This window comes from Bufo bufo, chromosome 6 (assembly GCF_905171765.1).
Source record: "Bufo bufo chromosome 6, aBufBuf1.1, whole genome shotgun sequence".
NCBI classification, from domain to species: domain Eukaryota; kingdom Metazoa; phylum Chordata; class Amphibia; order Anura; family Bufonidae; genus Bufo; species Bufo bufo.
This window is the reverse complement of record NC_053394.1, coordinates 183,628,255-183,654,422: the sequence shown is the minus strand read 5'-3', so window position 1 is coordinate 183,654,422 and position 26,168 is coordinate 183,628,255. Positions and strand designations below refer to the sequence as shown.

The 26,168-nt window shown below is 42.5% G+C and overlaps 1 protein-coding gene across 2 annotated transcripts in view; it reads right to left on the bottom strand.

Moving 5' to 3' along the window:
* LOC121004318 (protein phosphatase Slingshot homolog) overlaps positions 1-26,168 on the bottom strand; it is a 230,107-nt gene that overhangs the window by 1,433 nt on the left and 202,506 nt on the right. For both annotated transcript variants that reach the window (XM_040436503.1, XM_040436504.1), the window contains one exon: positions 25,035-25,464. In XM_040436503.1, the coding sequence (XP_040292437.1) occupies positions 25,035-25,464 (430 nt within the window). The remainder of the gene's footprint in view (positions 1-25,034; positions 25,465-26,168) is intronic.

Sequence of the window (26,168 nt, the reverse complement as noted above, 5' to 3'; positions counted from 1 at the left end):
AATTGACATGTGCAGAAAATATTTATTATATCCCCATAAAATACAAGTAATAAAATTTATAAGAACAATGTAGCAATAATATACAACATTACAGTCACATATATTGTGGTAGATATGATCAACACTATATTCATATGACTCAATAGTGTCGATAAATTCAATAATATATATCACACCAAGAAACTTCAAGTATATGCTGTTATTTGGGAAGAGGGGGTATTATCTTCTAGCGCTCTATCCCAATTTGGGAAACTGAATGTCACTAAAAATGTTGTAGGTGTATTCACTGGGAGCGCAATATGTTCATAAAGTGTCCACAGGAATCCTGATAATGTGAAAAGTCTCTTATAGCTGATCCTTTTAAGCTCGATATGAGCTTTGGATTGGAGAAAACTTTAAATCGATGTTTGGCTTACCGTCTAGCGTCTGCTGTCTCCCTATTGCTTCAATGGAGCTTTAAATATTTGCCGGCTTATTCAGTCGCTCCATACAGCAAGCTGGTTTAAATTTCGCAGGAGTTCCAAAGATCGCAGGAGTTGCCACTCTGTTCCGCAATTTCCTTTGGTGCAGCTTTCGACGATAAGAATAGTTAATTCTTTACTGTAGAAATTTTCTTCTGTATGGCCATACAGTATTATCGGAGGCTTTTCAATGCAGGTACATCACTTGTTTCACCATACGCGTTACGGGTAGATTCACTCTCCCTTCCTCAACCACTGAGGAAGGGAGAGTGAATCTACCCGTAACGCGTATGGTGAAACAAGTGATGTACCTGCATTGAAAAGCCTCCGATAATACTGTATGGCCATACAGAAGAAAATTTCTACAGTAAAGAATTAACTATTCTTATCGTCGAAAGCTGCACCAAAGGAAATTGCGGAACAGAGTGGCAACTCCTGCGATCTTTGGAACTCCTGCGAAATTTAAACCAGCTTGCTGTATGGAGCGACTGAATAAGCCGGCAAATATTTAAAGCTCCATTGAAGCAATAGGGAGACAGCAGACGCTAGACGGTAAGCCAAACATCGATTTAAAGTTTTCTCCAATCCAAAGCTCATATCGAGCTTAAAAGGATCAGCTATAAGAGACTTTTCACATTATCAGGATTCCTGTGGACACTTTATGAACATATTGCGCTCCCAGTGAATACACCTACAACATTTTTAGTGACATTCAGTTTCCCAAATTGGGATAGAGCGCTAGAAGATAATACCCCCTCTTCCCAAATAACAGCATATACTTGAAGTTTCTTGGTGTGATATATATTATTGAATTTATCGACACTATTGAGTCATATGAATATTATAGTGTTGATCATATCTACCACAATATATGTGACTGTAATGTTGTATATTATTGCTACATTGTTCTTATAAATTTTATTACTTGTATTTTATGGGGATATAATAAATATTTTCTGCACATGTCAATTTGGTTGCCAAGTGTATGAGTGCTCGCTCATTACATTGTACATCATGTTAATGGTAAATTTGAGTCCATATGTTTTACCTTTATTTAAAAAAAATCAAAAAGTTTATGAAAATTTGAAAAATATTTAGTTTTCTTGATACCTCATAATATACTTATTAATTAACATTCCCCATATGTCTATTTTATGTTGGCATCATTTTGGTAACGCAATTTTATATTTTTAGGATGTTAAAAGGTTTAGAATTTTTTTAAGGACCAGTTTAGTTCTGAAGTCCTTTTGAGGAGCACACATAGAAACATAGAATGTGTCGGCAGATAAGAACCATTTGGCACATCTAGTCTGCCCAATATACTGAACATAGTAAGAAACCACCCATAAATGACCCCATTTTAGAAACTACACCCTCAAACTATCCAAAACTGAATTAAAGCAAAATAGAGGTGAAATTTCAAAATTTCACTTTTTTTTTGCAGATTTTCCATTTTAATCATTTTTTTCCCTGTAACACATCAAGGGTTAACAAAACAAACCTCAATATTTAATTACCCTGATTCTGCAGTTTGCAGAAACACCCCATATGTGGTCGTATACCGCTGTATTGGGCACATGACAGGGCTCAGAAAGCAAGGAGCGTCATATGATTTCTGGAGGGCAGATTTTGCTGGAATGGTCTTTGGGTGCCATGTTGCATTTGGAGAGACCCTGAGGTACTCTCACAGTGAAAACCCCCCAAAAGTGACCACATTTTGTAAACTACACCACCCAAGGAATTTTTAAGGGGTTTAGTGAGCACTTTGAGCCAACAGGCATTTCATATTATTTATAACTCTTGGCAGTGAAAATGAAAATTTACATTTTTTTTTACAAGAAAATAGTGCACTAGGCCCAAACTTTCTTTTTCACAAAAGATAACTGGAGAATATGCCCCGAACAATTTGCTATCCATTTTCTCCTGAATACAGTAACACTCCAATTGTGGCCATAAACTGTTATTTGGGGATATGCCAGGGCTCAGAAGGGAAGGAGCGGCATCTGGATTTTCTAACATGGAATTTTCTGTCATGGATTTTAAGAGCGATAACTTTTTGTTTACTGAGCTGTGTTAGGGCTTATTTTTTTGTGGGACAAACTGTAGTTTATATTGGCATCATTTTGGGGTACATTTGGCTTTCTGGTTCCTTTTTATTATTTTTTTTGGAAAGTACACTCCAGGTGTTTGGTGTCATTTTTCTATATGTTTTTTTTTTTTTTACACTGTTCACTTGATGTAGTTCATGTGACATATTTATAGATCCATTTATTACGGATGCAATGATACCAAATATGTCTAATTTATTTATTTTTTACGTTTTACACAATAAGAACATGTTTAAAAAAAAATAAAAAATCATATTTGTGTTGCCATTTTCTTAGAGGCATATTTTTTTTTATTTTTCTGGCTATGGTCTTGTGTGAGGGCTTGTTTTTTGCGGGATAAGGTGACGTTTTTATTGCTACCATTTTTTGCTACATACGACTTTTTGTTTGATTGATATGTTTTTGGGAGGTGAGGTGACAAAAATAAGCTGTTTTGCCAAAATTATTTATTTTACACCGTTCACTTGATTGGGTAGATCATGTGATATTTTATTTATTTTAAATTTAAAAAAAAATTTTAACTACTTAATTGGGGAATTTTTTTTTTACAAGTGAAACTTTTTTTCTTTTTATAAAACACTTTATTATTTTTATTTTTTTATTTTACACTTTGTGTCCCCCATAAGGTCATACAAGACCTCTGGGTGACATTTAACTAAACTTTTTTTTTTTTCACTATTGATACACCTCCCAGAGAGGCTGTACAGCACTATACTATGCTATAGAGCCTCAGTGCAGGGCTGATCAAGGTTTGTGGAAGACCCGGCAGCTCCTGCACTCCTCCGGCCATGACGGTCACATGACCACCGAGCCGGGACAGGAAGCGGCACATCGCTTCCTTATCTGTATACACAGCGCTCATTCAGCGCTGTGTATACAGCGATCTAGAAGGCAGAGACACCCGGGAACGGTCCCTGCCTTCCCTCTGGGGTACCCTGCTGTCACTAACAGCGGGCCCCAAGCACAGCAGCTACATGATTAGTGTGCAGGTGCAATCTCTGAAAAGACATTCTAAAACGTCCAGTCAGATAAACCCAACCGCCCAGGACTTTTATAGTCCATGGGCGGTCGGAAAGTGGTGAAAGAGGACCCGTCAACTGATTTATTTTTTTTCTAAAATCAATACCTTTAAATTATCCCCTCTGTGGCACTGCAGTGCCCCCTGTTCTGTTCTCACACCCATTTCGCTGATTACAAGCATCAGTACAGGGAGGAGGAGACCTCTGCTGTTCTTAGTGGGTGTCTTTCTCCCTGGCTGTGATGCTTCCCAGCCAGGGAGAAAAGTTGCTATTCTCGTGATATTTGAGATTTTCCAAATCTCACGAGAACATCTTGTCTTCTGCCTGTCTGTGAAGCAGCCTGCAGCAATTAGACAGTGTTATAACAAGGGAGAAGGAGGCGACCACTTAGAAGAGCAGAGGTCTCCTCCCTGTACTGATGCTAGTAATTAGCATATTAGGCGCGGGAACAAAAAGGCATTGCAGCACAATGTAGGGGGCAATAAAAAAAAAATTGTGCAATGGCATCTGCTCAAGGACAGGTCTTCTTTAAATGATGGCTGATGTAGTTTTTCCGCTAGGCGCACAACTGTCTTAGATTAGCACACTCCTTGTCATAAATTAGTCGAATCCTCCAGCTGCACAAGCGGATACAAAGACCAGCGTGAAAACGCCGGTCTTTGTTAATGTGCCCCAGCATGTGGAGCTGTAATATGGACTGCTGAATACTAAAGGTACTAAATAAATCCATCTTATAGCTAGCAAATTGTGTCATAGCTGGGGATATTTTCATAACAGGGTCTCAGGAAAGCAGGTAAGTATGCAGAAAGATAATAGTAACAGTGGCATTTTCTTGGTAATTTTACTGCAAGTCTTTTCTTTTTCCTGTAATTTTTACACTACAATTCGAAGATCTAACCGCAAAATAAATACAAAGCAACAAACATAATACTCACCTAAAGTGGTGCTTCAAAGTTTGTGAGCCCTTTAGAATTTTCTATATTTCTGCGAAATTTGACCTAGAACTCGTGGCCAAAAGTTTTGAGAATGACACAAATATTAGTTTTCACAAAGTTTGCTGCTAAACTGCTTTTAGATATTTGTTTCAGTTGTTTATGTGATGTAGTGAAATATAATTACACGCACTTCATACGTTTCAAAGGCTTTTATCGACAATTTCATGACATTTAGGCCTCATGCACACGACCGTTGTGTGCACCCGTGGCCGTTGTGCCGTTTTCCGTTTTTTTTCGCGGACCCATTGACTTTTAATGGGTCCGTGGAAAAATCGGAAAATGCACCGTTTTGCAGCCGCATCCGTGTTTCCTGGCCGTGAAAAAAATATGACCTGTCCTATTTTTTTCACGGCCAACGGTTCACGGACCCATTCAAGTCAATGGGTCCGTGAAAGAACACGGATGCACACAAGATTGGCATCCGTGTTCGTGATCCGTGGCCGTAGGTTAGTTTTTATACAGACGGATCCGAAGATCCGTCTGCATAAAGCTTTTTCAAAGCTGAGTTTTCACTTCGTGAAAACTCAGAACCGACAGTATATTCTAACACAGAAGCGTTCCCATGGTGATGGGGACGCTTCTAGTTAGAATACACTACAAACTGTGTACAAGACTGCCCCCTGCTGCCTGGCAGCACCCGATCTCTTACAGGGGGCCGTGATCAGCACAATTAACCCCTTCAGGTGCGGCACCTGAAAGGGTTAATTGTACTATCATATCCCCCTGTAAGAGATCAGGGCTGCCAGGCAGCAGGGGGCAGACCCCCCCCCCCCCCCTCCTCAGTTTGAATATCATTGATGGCCAGTGCGGCCCCCCGCCCTCTATTGTAATAATTTGTTGGTGGCACAGTGTGCGCCCCCCCCCCTCCCTCCCTCTATTGTAATAATTCGTTGGTGGCACAGTGCCCTCCCCCTCTATAGCATTGGTGGCCAGTGTGCGGCCTCCCATCTCCCCCCCCCCATCATTGGTGGCAGCGGAGTTCCGATCGGAGTCCCAGTTTAATCGCTGGGGCTCCGATCGGTAACCATGGCAACCAGGACTCTACTACAGTCCTGGTTGCCATGGTTACTTAGCAACAGTACAATAGTAGAAGATTCATACTTACCTGCTGCTGCGATGTTCGTGTCCGGCCGGGAGCTCCACCTACTGGTAAGTGACAGCCTCAGGTCTGTGCGGCGCATTGCTAAATGAACTGTCACTTACCAGTAGGAGGAGCTCCCGGCCGGACACGAACATCGCAGCAGCAGGTAAGTATGAATCTTCTACTATTGTACTGTTGCTAGTAACCCGCTGCCACCAATGATCGGGGTGGGGGGGGGGGGGGGAGATGGGAGGCCGCACACTGGCCACCAATGTTGTTAATGCTATAGAGGGAGGGGGGGCCGATGGGGGGCGCACACTGTGCCACCAACGATTTATTACAATAGAGGGAGGAAGGGGGGGGGGGGCGCACACTGTGCCACCAACGATTTATTACAATAGAGGGGGGGCGGGGGGGGGCGCACACTGTGCCACCAACGAATTATTACAATAGAGGGAGAAAGGGGGGGGGCCTCACTGGCCATCAATGATATTCAAACTGGGGAGGGGGGGGGGTCTGCCCCCTGCTGCCTGGCAGCCCTGATCAGGGGGATATGATAGTACAATTAACCCCTTCAGGTGCGGCACTTGAGGGGTTAATTGTGCTGATCACGGCCCCCTGTAAGAGATCGGATGCTGCTAGGCAGCAGGGGGCAGTCATGTACACAGTTTGTAGTATATTCTAACTAGAAGCGTCCCCATCACCATGGGAACGCCTCTGTGTTAGAATATACTGTCGGAAATGAGGTTTCACGATCTAACTCATATCCGACAGTATATTCTAACATAGAGGCGTTCCCATGGTGATGGGGACGCTTCAAGTTAAAATATACCATCGGATTGGAGAAAACTCTGATCCGATGGTATAAAAGGGACTCCTGACTTTACATTGAAAGTCATAAGAGGACGGATCCGTTTGAAATGGCACCATATTGTGTCAACGTCAAACGGATCCGTCCCCATTGACTTGCATTGTAATTCAGGACGGATCCGTTTGGCTCCGCACGGCCAGGCGGACACCAAAACGACTTTTTTTTCATGTCCGTGGATCCTCCAAAAATCAAGGAAGACCCACGGACGAAAAAACGGTCACGGATCACGGAAAAACGGGACCCGTTTTTGCGGACCGCAAAAAAATACGTTTGTGTGCATGAGGCCTTATGCAAAGAGTCAGTATTTGCAGTGTTGGCCCTTCTTTTTCAGGACCTCTGCAATTCGACTGGGCATGCTCTCAATCAACTTCTGGGCCAATTCCTGACTGATCGCAACCCATTCTTTCATAATCACTTTTTGGAGTTTGTCAGAATTAGTGGGTTTTTGTTTGTCCACCCTCCTCTTGAGGATTGACCACAAGTTCTTAATGGGATTAAGATCTGGGGAGTTTCCAGGCCATGGACCCAAAATGTCAACGTTTTGGTCCCCGAGCCACTTCGTTATCACTTTTGCCTTAGGGCACGATGCTCCATCGTGCTGGAAAATGCATTGTTCTTCACCAAACTGTTGTTGGATTGTTGGAAGAAGTTGCTGTTGGAGGGTGTTTTGGTACCATTCTTTATTCATGGATGTGGCAAAATTGTGAGTGAGCCCACTCCCTTGGATGAGAAGCAATCCCACACATGAATGGTCTCAGGATGCTTTACTGTTAGCATGACACAGGACTGATGGTAGCGCTCACCTTTTCTTCTCCGGACAAGCCTTTTTCCAGATGCCCCAAACAATTGGAAAGAGGCTTCATCGGAGAATATGACTTTGCCCCAGTCCTCAGCAGTCCATTCACCAAATTTTCTGCAGAAGATCAATCTGTCCCTGATGTTTTTTTTGGAGAGAAGTGGCTTCTTTGCTGCCCTTCTTGACACCAGGCCATCTTCCAAAAATCTTCGCCTCACTGTGCGCGCAGATGCGCTCACACCTGCCTGCTGTCATTCCTGAACAAGCGCTGCACTGGTGGCACTACGATCCCGCAGCTGAATCCTCTTTAAGAGACGATCCTGGCGCGTGCTGGACTTTCTTGGACGCCCTGAAGCCTTCTTAACAAGAATTTAACCTCTTTCCTTGAAGTTCTTGATGATCCTATAAATTGTTGATTGAGGTGCAATCTTAGTAGCCACAATATCCTTGCCTGTGAAGCCATTTTTATGCAACGCAATGATGGCTGCACACGTTTCTTTGCAGGTCACCATGGTTAACAATGGAAGAACAATGATTTCAAGAATCACCCTCCTTTTAACATGTCAAGTCTGCCATTTTAACCCAATCAGCCTGACATAATGATCTCCAGCCTTGTGCTCGTCAACATTCTCACCTGAGTTAACAAGACGATTACTGAAATGATCTCAGCAGGTCCTTTAATGACAGCAATGAAATGCAGTGGAAAGGTTTTTTTTTGGGATTAAGTTAATTTTCATGGCAATGAAGGACTATGCAATTCATCTGATCACTCTTCATAAACATTCTGGAGTATATGCAAAATGCTATTATAAAAACTTAAGCAGCAACTTTTCCAATTTCCAATATTTATGTAATTCTCAAAACTTTTGGCCACGACTGTACATCAGATTTTTACACAAGTCTTACAAGTAGATAAAGATAACTAAATCAACAAATAGGAGTCAAAAATATTAGACTTGGTCATTTATCTATTGAGCAAAATCAACCAATATCACATGTCTGAGTGGCAACAGCATATGAACATTTAACCTCTTAGTGACCACCCATACGCCTTTTTACAGTGGTCACCAAGGGGCCTTGGGTTGGGGCGCTGACTTTTTTCAGTGACACTTCAGCCCAAGTTAGCACTAACAGTAAGTGCTAGATGTCCATGCCAGAGGTAGCTGAGGGCTTAGGACAATGATCAGAGACTAGCGGTCTCTGATCACTTGATCGCTGTGATAAACACAGCAATAACAGAAAATACCAGCAACGGAACTGCTGGCAGTAAACTTTCTCTCTCCTCTCATCTAAGTTGAGAGAAAGCTTCCAGTGCTAGGATCGGGTACCCCTGTATCCTGAGAAGGGAGAGCTGGGTCCCAGTCCTCACCCCCTTAATTTAAGATGGTGGCAGGCATAAGGAGCGCACGCATGTGCAATAGAAATGCCATGCAACAGAAATTACTGAACATTTGCTTTATACACCTCTTTGGTAAAAAAAAAAGTAAAATTAAAAAAGTGTTACTTTGGGTGGGATATATTATATATTTATAGCTCGAAGCATGTATAGTGCAGAGCAGGCATATGAGTTTTTAGTCTCTAACAGTTCTGACAGTGAAATGGACACCTCTTCTGAGACAGAAATATATTCAGAAAGTGATGACACAAACTCTGCTTCACCAAACCTCTTAGCCCTATGGCCATCATGTTCACGGCCCAGTGTTGCTGTCCCTTCCACTTTGTGGAATCCTTAGACTTCTTTTTCCCCCAAAGTACCCCAATTTTTACCTACCCCTTATGATTTTTCTTCATTTGTTTGTGGATGATAAAGTCCTGGAATTAATTGTACAGCAGACGAACCTGTACACTACACAGTTTGCTGTAGAAATCGATTTATTTAAAAAGGTGGACCCCCACAAGTGTCCCTGAAATGAAAAACATTTTGGGCCTTACACTTAATATGGGCTGCAAGTGCTGTCCACTTAACCCCTGTGTTTGCAGCAGTTATATCCTGAAACTGCTATGAAGCCCTAATGCAATTTTTTCCGATAATTCTTAAATCCCCTCCAGAACTGACTCAGCCTATGATCGCCTAAATAAAAATTGAGTCCCTTAAAGCAGCGGTCCCCAACCGCCGGGCCGCGGCCCAGGACCGGGCCGTGGAGGATTGTTAGCTGGGCCGCGGCGATCAGGGCAGTCTTTAACGCTGTACTAATGAAGCGCTTCCATTATGGAAGCGCTTCATTATTACAGAAGGACCAGAGAGCGGTGAAGGATCTGTACTCACCACTTCCTGGTCCTCGGCTCGGCTATCGGCTGTGCATGGCTGCGCACAGCGTGAGGTCTCTCTGTGACCTCACGCTGTGCGCCGCTATACACAGCCAGCCGCAGAATGAAGAGGATCGCGATGGTGACCAGGAGCAGGAGAGGTAAGTGTTTTTTTATTTTATTTGCACTAGGGGCTGATGGCTGACCTGGGGGACATGGGGCTGACATGAGGGACATGGGGCTGACATGAGGGGCTAATGGGGGGCTTATGGCTGACATGAGGGGCTAATGGCTGACATGAGGGGCTAATGGCTGACATAAGGGGCTAATGGGGGGCTTATGGCTGACATGAGGGGCTAATGGGGGGCTTATGGCTGACATGAAGGGCTAATGGGGGGCTTATGGCTGACATGAGGGGCTAATGGGGGGCTTATGGCTGACATGAGGGGCTAATGGGGGGCTGCTGACATGAGGGGCTAATGGGGGCTTATGGCTGACATGAGGGGCTAATGGCTGACATGAGGGGCTAATGGGGGGCTAATGGCTGACATGAGGGGCTAATGGGGGGCTTATGGCTGACATGAGGGGCTAATGGGGGGCTTATGGCTGACATGAGGGGCTAATGGGGGGCTTATGGCTGACATGAGGGGCTAATGAGGGGCTTATGGCTGACATTGGGGGGGTTTATGGCTGACATTGGGGGGGTTTATGGCTGACATTGGGGGCTGATAGATGGCTAAAGGTTTGGGGGTTGATCTGAGCCATTGGGAGTCTGATCTGAGGTCTGATTAACATTGGGGGTCTGATTGCTGGTCTGACCTGAGGTGTAATGAAATTTTTTTCTTTCTTATTGTTCTCCTCTAAAACTAGGTGCATCTTATAGGGCGAAAAATACGGTACAGTGCAGCAGAGACCATAGTCAGTTTATATAGTCATTATATAGTGTTATATATTAATATGCACCGTGTGTTTTGTTATGCGCGTGAATCAGTCAGCCCCCCCCACCCCCTAAGCCCCGCCCCAGAACCCCTGCCCCCTTCCCCCCCACCCGGTCCCTGGGAAAATTGTCTCGCATGAAACCGGTCCTTGGTGCAAAGAAGGTTGGGGACCACTGCCTTAAAGGGGTTCTCCTGGAATGTTACTTTATTATAAATATATTCCTAAATACATTTCATTAGCTAGAATGGCTCTTTTTGTCGGCGGAGCAATCAACCGGGGAAATAAAATGACTGCTGTCCTATTAGTACACAAAAAACATGCCCTAATCATAAAGTTACTTCAGAACACTGGGCTAAAGAACTGCCTCATCCTGCTCTCTGGTCTTCTTGTCAGGGATTATGATCCTGAATACAGGTCATCTGTTGAATCTTTGTAGTAATGGAATTAAAGATAGATGAAGTATGGATAGGAGGTGGGAATGTGGCTAATGAACAGCAGTACTTGTATGCAGTCTCCATTACCACAGTCTGTCCTGCATGTCCTCTCTGTACTTAATGTCTCATCATTAACTCCATTCCTACAGAGATTCATCTAAAAACTATTTTCAGTTTTATAATATCTGACAAGTAGGTTAGTAGGATGAGGCAGCTTCTTACCTCAATGTTGTTAAGTAACTTGTCCTCCTGTGTGATTAGGACAGGTTCTGTGTGGAATAATAGGGCGGTAGCCATTTTGTTTCGCCTAATGATTTCTCCCTAGACAAAACAAGCCATTAATACTAATGAACGGTATTTGGGAATATGCCTCTTGCACACAAACGTATTTTCATTCCGTTTCTGTTCCGTTTTTTTTTGCAGACCGTATACGGAACCATTCATTTCAATGGATCCACAAAAAAAAACGGAAGGTACTCCGTGTGCATTCCATTTCCGTATAGCCCTTAAGTTAAAAGATAGAACTTGTCCTATTTTTGTCTGCATTACGGACAAGGATAGTACTGTTCTATGAAGGGCCAGCTGTTCCGTTCCGCAAAATACAGAATGCACACGGATGTCATCTGTATTTTTTGCGGATCCATTTCTTGCGGACCGCAAAATACATACGGTCGTATGCAAGACCTAATAAAGTAATATTTAAGTATTTTCATTTTCTTAATTTCTGGAGAACCCCTTTAATTTCATTCCTTAGGGATTCATTCTTAAAATTATACACCCCTAAAAAAAAAAAAACAGTTGATGAGCCCTTTTTAGTTTTAGTTTTAAAGGCAAAAAATTTTTCTGACAATTTATTTCCCCAGAACGTGCCAAATATTGGGTGAAATTATATAAGGTGTGCGAGAGCATGACAGGTTATACTTACAGTATATCTGTATATAAGGGCAGAGATCACCAATTTAACCCCTAGGCTGCATAAAGATTATTGAATTGAAAACATGAGGCAAAATTGTGTGAGACCTAGTAACATTCCTACACAAAGGGTACCACGTGTACACCGATAATGTTTTTTTTTTATACAAGTGTACCCCTTTTTAAATCCCTCCATGCTGCAAACACAGGGGCTTGTGGGACAATATGTTAAAACAGAGTGGGATTCCCACAACCACTGATTTGTCCAAGCATTTGGAGAAGGGAGCACCCTTTGCCTCTGCAAATGACTAGCTGCTTGCAGTGAAATGGAAGGACAGGAAGGATGTTTACATGGTCACCACGCATACACTACAATGGCAGTTAGGGAGAGGGGGGCTACTGCTGACAAATAAAAACCGGTATGAGTAACAGACTAACAAATTTATGGGAGGTGTAGACCTCTCTGACCAGGCTCTCCAACTCTTACCTGGTGAAGGGGGGGGAAAAATGCCTGGTATAAAAAAGGTAGCAATCTATCTTATTCATATTGCTACCTATGCTGTTTTATTTAAAATGGACCAAGGAACCCTCAGCTTTCTCAAGATTCAGGAGAAGGTAGTTGGTCTCCTGTTTAAGATGACTTCACCCAGACAACACTTCGAATTTGTGGATGTTTGAAGAGTTCAGGAATCAGAACGCCACTTCCTTCAACCTGTCCCTGCCACTTTCCTTCAGAAACGATGCTGGGTGTGTAAACATAAGAGGAGGAGGGATACCCATTTTTACTTCCCCAGATGCCTATGACAACCAGGCCTTTACCTTTACCCCTGTTTTGAAACGTACCATACAGTTTCCAATTATTAATTTTATATAATAGCAAGAAGGGTGGGTAAGGGTGCCTTTTCAGGAAGTCAATTTATTCTCAGTTTCTGTTTAGTTTGTGGGCTTTCCAAGGAGGAAGGTTTCCTTTTGGGTCATTTCGTGGGGCATATTGTTTTCAGACATTGAAACAAATGTTACCTTTTCTGATTTTTTTTGCCCAAATTTTCATCATTACATTTTTTATGACTATGTCCTGCAAAATCCTCAAAAATACCTAGGCATAATAAGCTAAACCATAACTTTTACTCTTTTGCCAATAAAAGTGGAAACAATAATGTCATCAAAACATGCTCAAATCAAAAGCAGTGAAAAATGGGTATAAAACCGTAGCAATCATGCAAATACCTTTACGCATACACTACCCGGTAAATTATTGGAATGGTCTTACTGGATCCTAAAGTAAGTATATCAGATAGTGTCTGCCCGATACCCGTCCTCGTGTCAAGACAGTGGAATGAAGTCAGCGGGGCCATTATTGCTGGCCCCAGCAATATAGCCCCCGCAGACTTCATTCCACTGGGTGCCACTTTATGGTTCAAGACATAAGATTAGTGCCACAATAGGTACCATATATTTCTGAACTCAGGAGAAACGGGGTGATACATTTTGGGGTGTACTTCATTTTCATGTGCTCTGCACAAAAAGACTGGACTTTAAAATTACACTTTTGTATAGAGAATGAAAATGTTATTTTTCACCTGCTTAGCATAAATTTTTTCAAAAATGTTAAAATTAATGTTAAAATTGTGTCTTTTTTTTTTTTTTTTTCAAAAGTGCAGCCAAAATAAAATAAAATATGTGGAAATCTATTTCTGATAAAAAATGGAATAGTATTTATGTGTATATGTAAAATATTGCAGTTGAAAATGGTATAAAAAAAAGAGAATCACAATTTTTCATAAAATTTGTGTTTTTTAAATAAATATATGCAAATCGCATTGTTAAATTTTACCACCCAAGTAAAGTACAATATGTGCCAAATTTTTTTTTTTTTAATTACTTGAATGTGCAAAACCTTTACGTAGTTATTCTCTGCTAAAGTGACTATCTATATTTACAAAATCTGGCTTGGTCACTAAGGGGTTTAGATTAGCAGGTAATCTGAAGGTGAAATTAGAGCCGGGGGTTATCAATTAATGGGATGATAATCAGCTGTGAGTAGGCAGCCCGTTTTATTTAAAGAACATGGAGCTATAAAAGTCTGATCTTCACAACATGTTTGTGGAAGTGTTTCGAAGCATAAACAAAGGAGTTTTCTGAGGATCTCAGAAGAAGACTTCTTGATGCTCATCAGACTGGAAATGATTACAAAAAACTGTTTGGACCACACCAATCCACAGTCAGACAGATTGGGGGAGATTGATCAAAACTGGTGCAAAGAAAAACCAGCTGTATTGCCCAGTGGCAATAGCAATCAGTCAGATTTCTTTTTTCAGAGCTCCTGTGGAATTTGATTGGTTGCTAGGGGTAAATAATTCAGTTTTCTTTGAACCAGTTTTAATAAATCTCCCCTATTGTTTACAAATGGAGTTGTCACGCCTTGCCCTGTGAATGTGCGGAGGTCTGTCAGACTGGCTGAACTTGTCTGACTTCTCTGTTTTGTGTTTGAGCTGGATCCACCTTCCCTCCGGTGTACCGGGTTTCATTGTTAGTGAGGCTATTTATCCCTCCTTCCCCCAGTGGCCTGTATAGTTCTTTCCTGGGAGCTCTTGATTTGTGGTGGATCGTCTGCTCCATCTCTGCTCAAGATAAGTCCTCTCCTTTATTTCCCTTTGTGTGTTTTATCTAGGCCTCTAGGGAGACGCTTGCTTCCTCCTGGTTTGAAGAAGCAGGTTGCCTCTTCCTTTTCCCCTGCTGCTTAGGGTTTGCCCAGGGTGTTTAGGTTTAGGCACGAGGGCATGTGCATATCCACCTTAAGGGTATGCACATGGGCACAGCAGTTTAGGGAAAGCTTTTAGGGATCGCTAGGAGGTGACCCTTTTCTCCCTAGCTTTTGGGCCTAGTCGTTAGTTCTGTTTGTTTTCCAGTGTTTGGCAATTTCCCCGCTTACCTACCTATGGTGACATTATAACCCACCCCCCAAAAAACTTTCATATCCCTGCTGTTTGCGAAATGGAGTCTATGGATGCCTTGGTTGATCGCATGCAGGGATTATCGTTGGAGGTTGCTGATCTCCGCAGTTCTGTTGCACGGTGTCAGAATGCTCTGGCGTCTGGCGACGTTGGAAGAAATCAGGTCTGCTTAGAGCCTAAAGTCACTCTCCCTGATAGGTTCTCAGGGGGTGGTTATGATTACGATTTATGATGACCCAGACCGGGTCTCTATGGCTGAATCTAAGCTGTGCAGTTTGTTACAGGGAGAACGTACTGCAGAGTCGTATTGTGTAGCATTTAGAAGATGGGCAACTGACTCAAGTGGAATGATCCTGCACTCCAGAGTCAGGGGCTATCTGAGAGGTTAAAAGATGCCCTTGCTTTTCAGGAGTATCCCGATTCATTGGAGATGGCCATGTCTTTGGCAGTGCGGCTTGATAGACGTCTTAGAGAGCGGTATAAGATTCCTCTCGAGCGGGGGGTCCCGTCTGTAAGTGGATCAGTCCCACCTAGTCCCCGGGGTAATATGACTTTTGAATCTCGGGCAGGAGAGGAGCCTATGCAGTTAGGCCAGGTTTCCTTTCGCTCAGGTAATAGGAATTTTAGGAAGCTGAATAAGCTATGTTACTTCGGTGGAAAAGAAGGTCATTCTGTTTGTGCGTGTCCTTTTGTTAAACCTTAAACCGGTAATGAAAATCTAGGGAGGCATTCACATAAAGAGAGAAAAAAAAAAGACTTCTCTGACTCTCGGTAGTGTGAATGGGGAGTCTGAGCAAGCAAATATGCATTCTCCCTGCAATACCAGTTTCCTCCTGCCTGCCATGGTGGCGCTAGACTCAGGAAATTTTGATTTTGAGGTATCTGTTGACAGTGGTGCAGGGGTAAACCTTATTGATTTTCAGTTCCTCCAAAATCTTGGTTTTAGAACTAGCACTTTAGATAAAGAGATACCAGTGTTTGCTATTGATTCCTCCCCTCTCTCAACAAAAGAGTCTTAATCATATCGTTCATGACATTCAGTTAAGGGTGGGTGATTCACATGTTGAGTCTATTTCTTGTTTTGTTATGAAGGGGTTGCCTGCTCCGATAGTTCTGGGTTTACCGTGGTTGATAAAGCATAACCCTACTATTGACTGGCAAACAAGACAAATCAGTAGCTGGAGTCAATTTTGTTCGGACAACTGTCTTTGTGCTTCTATCTCAGGGGTGTCAACTACGGTCCTACCTCAGTTTCTCTCTGATTTTGCGGACGTATTCTCAAAGGGTGGAGCTCAAGAGCTGCCTCCCCATTGAGAATATGATTGTCGGGTCAATCTCATCCCTGGAGCTAAACTGCCAAAATCTCAACTATACAACCTTTCCTAACACGAAAGAGAAGCTATGTGAAAGTATATTGCAGAGAGTTTGGCAAAGGGACATATTAGGCCATCTAAGTCCCCTGTGGCCGCCGGATTCTTTTTCGTAAAAAAGAAAGACAGATCACTTAGACCGGGTTTAGATTTCCGGGAATTTAATCTCATTACGGTTCCTTTGATTTCTGATCTATTTGATCAAATTGTCGGAGCCAAGGTGTTCTCCAAGTTGAATTTAAGAGGAGCTTATTATCTGATCAGAATTAAGGAAGGAGATGAGTGGAAAACTGCATTCAATACACCCGAAGGTCATTTCGAGAATCTTGTCATGCCCTTTGGTTTAACTAATGCGCCAGTGGTCTTTCAGCGATTTGTCAATGATATTTTCCATCATTTAGTGGGACGGTTCATTGTTATTTACCTTGATGATATACTAATTTACTCACCCGATTTGGAGACCCTTTAGGATCACGTGAGACAGATGTTGTCGATCCTTCGGGAGAATAAATTGTATGCAAAATTGGAAAAATGTGTATTTGCTGTCCAGGAGCTACCGTTTTTAGGATACCTGCTTTCTGACTCTGGTTTTCGTATGGACACCGAAAAAAGGTCCGGGCGGTATTGGAATAGGACCGGCCTGAGAATCAGAAAGCTCTGATGCAGTTTTTGGGATTTACCAATTACTACAGAAAATTAATCTTGAATTATTCCACCATTGTAAAACCTTTGACCGATATGACAAAAAAAAGGTGCTGACTTTTCTGTCTGGTCAAATGAGGCATTACAGGCCTTTTTTGCTATTAAGAAATGTTTTGCGTCTGCTCCCATTCTGATGCAACCTGATGTGTCTCAACCGTACATCGTGGAGGTTGATGCATCAGAAGTGGGGGTCGGAGCAGTTCTGTCGCAGGGTCCGTCCTCTAGCAAATGGTGTCCATGTGCTTTTTTCTCCAATAAACTCTCGGCCGCTGAAAGAACTTATGATGTAGGAGATAGAGAGTTGCTGGCCATTAAATTGGCCTTTGAAGAATGGTGTCATTGGTTGGAGGGGGCTACTCATCCTATTACGGTACTGACCACAAGAATTTGGCTTACCTGCACTTGAATCCTAGAAAGGCTAGATGGTCACAGTTTTTTTACTAGGTTCAATTTTGTGGTCACCTTTCGCCCTGGGGTTAAAAACGTCAAGGTAGATGCATTGTCACGTAGTTTTCCTGAGGGAAGTGATTCGGAGGATCCCGCTCCGATTTAGGCTGATGGGGTGGTGGTTTCCACTCTGTACTCCGAGTTGGAGATGGAGGTTTTGGGGGCCCAGGAGGAGGCTCCTGATTCTTGTCCTCCAGACAAGTTGTTTGTTCCTGCTGTACTGCGATACAAGGTGTTCAAGGAACATCATGATACGGTCCTTGCGGGACATCCTGGAAGCAAATCCACCATAGATCTTATTTCCCAGAGATTCTGGTGGCCAGGGTTGCGCAAGGGTGTGATTTTGGTGGTAGTGAACCGCTTCAGTAAGATGGCCCACTTTGTACCGTTGCCTAGTTTGCCCAATGCCAAAACTCTCGCTCAGGTTTTTATTGATAACATTGTTAAACTACATGGCATTCCCTCTGATGTGGTGTCTGATAGGGGGACACAATTTGTTTCCAAGTTTTGGAGAGCGTTCTGCTCTCGTCTGGGAATTCAACTGTCTTTTTCTTTGGCTTTTCATCCCCAGTCGAATGGTCAGACAGAGTGCACTAACCAAAACGGAGACCTATTTGAGGTGTTTTGTTGCCGAGAACCAGGATGACTGGTCATCATTCTTGTCTCTAGCCGACTTTGCCTTGAATAACCGTAGACAGGAGCCCACTTATAAGTCGCCATTTTTTGGCGCATATGGTTTTCACCCACAGTTTGGTACTTTTTCTGGGATGCCAGAAGAAGAGAGATTCTCTTCCACCTTGTCATCTATCTGGCGGAAGATCCAAGTTAATTGGGAAAAGATGGGAGAAAGATATAAACGGATGGCTAACAGGAGACGTATGACTGGTCCGGACCTGTGTGTGGGTGATTCGGTGTGGTTTCCAACTAGAAACATTAAGCTGAAGGCACCATCTTGGAAATTGGGTCCAAGATCTATTGGCCCTTACAAAATCTCTGCGATTGTTAACCCGGTGGCGTTTCGTCTGGATCTTCCGCAGACCCGGAAGATCCATAATGTTTTCACAGGTCTTTATTAAAGAAATATGTGGAACCATCTCCATTGCCACCTTTCCCTGTCCTGGAGGGTGGCAATTTGGAGTTTAAAATCTCTAAGATTCTCGACTCACATATTCTTCAGGGTTCCCTCCAGTACCTGATGCACTGGAAGGGATACGGCCCCGAGAAAAGAATGTGGGTTCCGGCTTCTGATGTCAGTGCTAGCCGCCAGGTGAGGGCCTATCACAGGGCACACCCGGATAAAGTTGGTCTGGGGTTTCCAGAGGTCACACGTAGAAGGGGGGGTACTGTCACGCCTTGCCTGTGAATGTGCGGAGGTCTGTCAGACTGGCTGAACTTGTCTGACTTCTCGGTTTGTTTTGTTTTGGGTTTGAGCTGGATCCACCTTCCCTCAGGTGTACTGGGTTTCATTGTTAGTGAGGATATTTATCCCTCCTTCCCCCAGTGGCCTGTGCTGGTTATAGTTCTTTCCTGGGAGCTTTTAATTTGTGGTGGATCGTCTGCTCCAGCTCTGCTCAAGATAAGTCCTCTCCTTTATTTCCCTTTGTGTGTTTTATCTAGGCCTCTAGGGAGACGCTTGCTTCCTCCTGGTTTGAAGAAGCAGGTTGCCTCTTCCTTTTCCCCTGCTGCTTGTGGTTTGCCCAGGGTGTTTAGGTTTAGGCACGAGGGCATGTGCATATCCACCCTAAGGGTATGCACATGGGCACAGCAGTTTAGGGAAAGCTTTTAGGGATCGCTAGCAGGTGACCCTTTTCTCCCTAGCTTTTGGGCCTAGTAGTTAGTTGTGTTTGTTTTCCTGTGTTTGGTTATTTCCCCGCTTACCTACCTATCGTGACAGGAGAAAATTCAAGACCATTATTTACCTCCCCATGAGTGGTCAACCAACAAAGATCAGGCCAAGAGCAAGGCATGTAATAATCAGTAACTTCAAAAAGGAACCAAAGGCTTTTCTCATATTAGCTAATGTTAATATTCCTGAGTCCATCATGGGGAGGACACTTAACAAAAATGGTGTGCATGGCAGGATTGCAAGGAGAAAGCAGCTGCTCTCCAATAAGAACACTTACCAATATGCAGCTTGCTAAAGATCACCTGGACAAGCCAAAAGGCTATTGAAATAATGTTTTGTGGATGAATGGGACTAAAATAAGGCCAACATAATTTTGTCTTGTATTAAAAGAGGTATGGACTTGCGGGACAGGTATGTAATATTGCCACTATACAAAGCATTGGTATGGCCTCACCTAGAGTACGTGGTTCAGTTCTGGGCACCAGTCTATAAAAAGAATGCCCTGGAGTTAGAAAAAGTACAGATGAGAGCGACTAAACTCATAAAGGGCCTGGAAGATCTCCACTATGAGCATAAATTAAACAAACAATTTGTTTAGCCTTGAAAAAAAGACCTGTACAAATATATAAACGGACCATACAAAAAAATATCAAGGGAAACTATTCTGTGTTAAACCCCCCTCAAAAAACAAGGGGCCACTCCCTACGCTTGGAGAAAAAAAGATTCAGTCATAAGAGGCGACAAGCATTCTTAACAGCAAGGGTTGTGAATCATTGGAATAGTCTGCGACAGTAGCTGATCACAGCAAATACAGGAGATGGCTTCAAAATAGGTTTAGATTACTTTTTAATTCAAAATAACATTGAGGCTTATGACAATGTATAGAAATCTTGTACACACCCTTTCTCTTTGGCCCAACCCCTTTTAAAAAGGAAGGTGGACATTGATCTAGGGATTTGTTCCGTGGATCAATATAGCAGAATTACAGGTTGGACATTATTGACTTTTCCAACCTTAACAACTATGTAACTATGTAAAATAGAACTTTGGTTTAATGGGGTTATCCAATTCTATAAAAAGTCCCACTCCCCCATATGCCGGGCCCCGCATGCTGAATATACTTACCTGGGTCCCCCGCACCGCTCCGGGTCCCCGCACTGCCGCTTCTCCCCTGCCCGGATCAAAACATCTAGTGTCGGGGGGGAGTGTTAGCAGCCAATGGCAGGCAGGATGTTTTCATCTGTGCAAGGGGAGAAGCAGCAGCGTGCGAGGAGCGGTGTGGGGACCCAGGTAAGTATATTCAGAGTGGGGGACCCGGTCTATGGGGGGACATTTTATAGGATTGGATAACCCCTTTAAGTGAGAAGTCTTATGTTTGGAAAAAGAAAATCAATGCATTCCAGGATAAAAAAAGAATCCCATATGTGAAACTCGGTGGTGCTGGTTGTGGTAGTATCTTGGTTTTGGCCTGTTTTGCAGCATCTGAAACAATTAATTCTAAATTATATCAGCAAATTCTAAAGGAAAATATTAGGACATCTGTCTGAGCTGAATCTCAAGAGAACGTTGGTCAAGGAGCAAGACAACAACTCTAAGCTGAACTTCATCCAATAGAATTGTTGTGGAAGAAACGGAAGCAAACAGTTCATGGGAGGAAACCCACCTGCATAACAGAAATAAAGCTGTTTTGTATGAAAGAATGGGCAAAACTCCCTCCAAGCCAAAGTGGAGCTCTATTAAACAAATACTGGAAATGTATAGTTTCAGTTATTGCTGCACAAGGGGCTCATACCAGATACTGAAAGCAAAGGTTTAAATACTTTTGCCACTCACAGACATGCGATATTGGATCATTTTCCTTCATAAATATATGTCCAAGGCTTCTTTCACACTGGCGTTAGGACTGTAAAGCTGCAGTTTCTGTCCAGCCACCTCTCAGCATGTTTGCCGTACTGCGGCCTCCTATCCCCATAATAGTAAATGGGGTTGGGTGTACTTCCGGCAGCACACGTGTGCAAACATTAGTACCCATCCAGCAGGCTGTTCCCCTGCCAAAACAGCCTGCTGGACAATCCTATCGCCAGTGTGAAGAAACTTTAGTCTAATACTTTTGACTCATTTCTTTGATTTGGTTACCTTTATCTACTTTTATGGCTTGTGTATAAATCTGATGCAGTTTTAGGTCACATTTATGCAGAAATCTAGAAAATTCTGAAGGGTTCACAAACTTTCAGGCACCACTGTATCCCCTGCAGACCCTTAAGTACTATACAGCTTACTGACTCCATTATAGTCAATGGGAAATAAAACCTGTTACCTTTTCCCCAAACGTTTGATTTTGTGATCTCATGCCAGTGCACACAGTCTGTCTCCAGACAAAAATGGTGGAGACAGGGAGAAAAGAGCTCCTTTCTGCCTGCAAGATTTCAGTAAAAACATTTGCGGTTGCAGCTTGCTGACATCTTGCAGGGATATCTAAGAGGGACTTTTTATACATGAATACAATTATATTTGTATATATGTAGAAGTTTGGTGTCCCTTTATTCCTGGTGGGGATTTGACCCAGTGGGGGTTCGACACCTTGGACCCCCGCAATCAGCTGTTTGAGAAGGCACTGGCGCTCACAGTAGCATCAAGGTGTTTTGGCAGTTTTGCCTAGGCCATGTGATATGATGTTCATCAGTCACATGGCCTAGGCACAGCTCAGCACAACTATTTCTCTAATATTTAATTTAAATCCTTCTTGTGAGACCAAGACAGGCTCCTTTCTCACTGAGGGATCAGATTACATAATCCCATAGAAGAGAGGGGGAAAAGGGCAGAAATAAATAGACATTACTCAGCAGCTAATAGTAAGTTTTCTCTCATTTACCCCAATATATATTACTCAATACTGCACTATAATGTCCTATATAGGGTTTATGAATAAATCTGAGTGAATCTACCGTATGTGTATTCTATGGGGAGCATCTAGTCTCCACTAACCAGCTCAAAGACCAACGAGAATTAGAGATGCAGCATGCAAAGGAGAAAAGTGATAAAAATGGCAGATACAGTCATAGAGGGGCATGCAAAACCCTGATCAAGATTAAATGGGTTCTGTAGCCTTTTCTTACTGATGATCTATCCTGTGGATAGATCATCAGCATCTGATTGGCGGGGGTCCCAGCTAAGCAGCGGCACTGGCAGTAGCACCGCGGCCTTCTCGCTGTTTTCCGCAGGCCTAGTGATCTCATGACTAGTATCACTGGCCTTGGCATGCCTCAAACCCATTAAAGGGAACGCGGCTTAGCAGCACCCAGGCCAGTGATACTTGTCGTGATGTCACTGGGCCTTCAGGAAACAGCGAGAAGGTTGCGGCGCTACTACCTTCTCAAACAGCTGTCTGGCAGGTGTCCCTGGTGTTGGAACGGAACCCTGCTGATCAGACACTGATGATCTATCCAAAGGATAAATCATCTGTAAGAAAAAGCTACAGAACCTCTTATGTTACTGTGAACAGTTAAGCAAGTTGAAGATGAAATGATCTCCAAAAGGCAAATTTAAAGATGAAACATGCTTTTCAACAGCAATATCAATATATTATTTTTGTACAATTTTAGAGTAAAACAAGGGAAGGAGTACCCAAGGAGATTTGAGTTCTCAGATAACATTGACGGAAGGCTCAGACCTTAAAAATAGCTTGTTTGGGTTAAGGCTTGTTCACAAACATCTTTAGGAAAGGTTTTTCAAAGCTTTATAAATACCCAGACTTTTCCAACTTGTCCCAAAAAAAAACGCTTCTAGGAAGCTGCCTAACACTCGGAAAAAGAAAATTGTTGAGGACCACTAAGCAGGAGAAGGTTATAAGATACAAAAGCGTTGAATTTCCTCAGCTCGAAATGTAATTAAGAAAGGGCAGTTAACAGGAACAGTGGAGGTGAAAAGAAGGTTTTGAAGACAAAGAAAAATTTCAGAGACAACTGCTCGTAGGACTACTAAAAAGGTAAATCGGAACCCCTGCTTGATTGCAAAAGACCTTCAGGAAGATTTCGAAGACTCTGGAGTTTGGTACATTGTTCTACTGTTCAGTGGCACCTGCACAAATATGGACTTCATGGAAGAGTCATTAGAAGAAAACCTCTCCTACATCCTCACCACACAATTCAGTTTCAGATGTTTGTAAAAGAACATCTAAACAAGTCTGATGCATTCTGGAAATTCGTGTGGACTGATGAGGTTAAAATAGAACTCTATGGTGACAATGAACAAGGTATGTTTGGAGAAAAAAGGGCTTGCACACTATAGGAAAAAGCACCAGCCTCTGGTGGCCAGAATCATGGCAGCACACATAGGCTGGTACTTTTTTCTATAGTGTGCAAGCACAGCCACTGCTGATGGGTTAAAGGGTGGTCGTAACCATGGAAACAAGCAGTGTATAACGTGATGGAAAAATGAATCTAACCAGCAAAGAAAGCAATATGGATAATCACAATACATAAGTAAGTGGCTTGTAGTAACTTTCTCTACATAATAAATGCTATTTGCTGAAGTGACACAACCCCTTTAACTTTATGCCTTTTGGAGATCATTTAATCATCAACTTGGTTAACAGTAATTTTGACCAGGGGTGCCTAAACTTTAGCATGCCACTGTATAATGGTCAGCAATAGTGCAATCACTCATGTACACACATATGACATCTTATTCTGAAAAGCTGTCTGAAAAATTAGGTACGTGTTAAGGATGGAAGAGTTATGATTAGAAAGCTCCAAACTCCATAAGGTAGAACTTTTCATAAGATATCCTAGGACAAATCTATTCATCTACTACTAGAAAGCACGAATAGCACTTAGGGAGAGGCATTAACAGTAGAAAGAGGGAGGTGCTCATGCCGCTCTACAGGGCACTAGTGAGACCTCATTTTGAGTATTGTGCGCAGTACTGGAGACCATATCTCCAGAAGGATATTGATACTTTGGAGAGAGTTCAGAGAAGAGCTACTAAACTAGTACATGGATTGCAGGATAAAACTTACCAGGAAAGATTAAAGGACCTTAACATGTATAGCTTGGAAGAAAGACGAGACAGAGGGGATATGATAGAAACTTTTAAATACATAAAGGAAATCAGCAAGGTAAACGAGGAGAAAATATTTAAAAGAAAAACTGCTACAAGAGGACATAGTTTTAAATTAGAGGGGCAAAGGTTTAAAAGCAACATCAGGAAGTATTACTTTACTGAGAGAGTAGTGGATGCATGGAATAGCCTTCCTGCAGAAGTGGTAGCTGCAAATACAGTGAAGGAGTTTAAGCATGCATGGGATAGGCATAAGGCCATCCTTCATATAAGATAGGGCCAGGGGCTATCCATAGTATTCAGTATATTGGGCAGACTAGATGGGCCAAATGGTTCTTATCTGCCGACAATTTCTATGTTAAATTTTTTTCATCTCCCTGAGGAAGCTGACGCGAAACACGTGTCGGGTTTCTAGGAGGTATTACTAGCCGGGTCTGTATTGTGTATATATTGTGAATCATGTTATTATTATTTTTTAATCTAGGTGGGGGAGCCAAATGGTTTGATTTTGTATTCATTTATACTTCTTTTTCCATCCCACCTTTTCCATTACTTGCAAAGCTATAACTTGATGTCCTGACATATTGTGTGCACTCTCTATGTGATTATGTCTGTCTTTGCCAATTTTTGCATCTATTTATTTGTTTTTTCGATTTCAATAAAGATACATTTTTGGATATACATTTTTGTATTATATCTGTGTCTATACTGAGTGTCTGGGTTTGTTCAATCTAGGAGCTATTCAATTTTATTCATGCAAGATATAAGCTATATACACATATATACATATTCACCTCATCCACAGATGGGTTCTCCTCCAGCAATGCAGAACTATTTAGGTTTGAATCTGTGGTCAATTTGCCTTCTTGAGTGTCTGTGTACTGCTGCTCTACTTCTTGGTCCATGAAACTTTCCTGTCCCTCCAATAGACTCTCGTCCATCGAAGATACACTGTCCAGCTGTTCTGATACACTTTCCTTATTTTTGGGCATGATGTCTAGCTTTTCCAGGTGCCCATCATCGTCACCCATGGTCCTCTTCTCTGGAGCAGTGTCCGTTACCTCCATCTCACTGATTGATCTCATGAGAGCACGCAAGTTCATTTTCCTTTGTCTAGAACAAAGGGATACCACAGAAGACCCTGACAGGGATTCTGGGAGACTTAGTAATTGTGGGCGTGGTGGTGTAGAGCTTGGGTCCCATAGATAACTGTGTCTTTGCTTACTACAGGAAACAGAATGATACAGAGAAGTAAATTCATTAATATGCCACTTTATATCATTTTAAAGTGTAATTGTCAACTCAGTTTATTTTTAATACTGTGGTAGCTCTGTACATTTTCTCTTCACTGCGCTTCTCTTTTACTGAATACCGGGAAGAGAGAAAAACTGCTACGGTCAGTGCACCATCTCCCTGTATATGTATTGTCAGAAGCAAGCGCTGTTCATACTATTAGGCTCAAATTACAACTACATAAGAGGTTTAATTACAAACATGCACCATGTACATCAAATTTACTTGGAAATTGAGGAATGCCAATCATCCCTGGCAACAATCATGATTATTCCATTAAAAAAAAGATTAAAAGTTGGCAAAACACAGTCTAAAGCTGAAAAAAAAGACGATTTCAACTGAAACAAACGTTCATTGGTGGATATTTAACAACAAAGAATTGTTTTAGCTGACAAATGACAGACCGTTAATATTTGAGCCATACCCTGTAAATGTGCCATAAATGTACAGCAATCTTCTAATATACAAAGCTGAGTGTATGTGTGTGTGTGTGTGTGTGTGTGTGTGTGTGTGTATGTCCACTAAAGGAATCCGCACCGTCGCATTTACAATCACGAAATTTGGCTCACAGGTATATCAGGTGTCTGGAAAGGTTTTAGACCAGGTCTCAGCTCTCTAGGTACGTTTCCAAAATA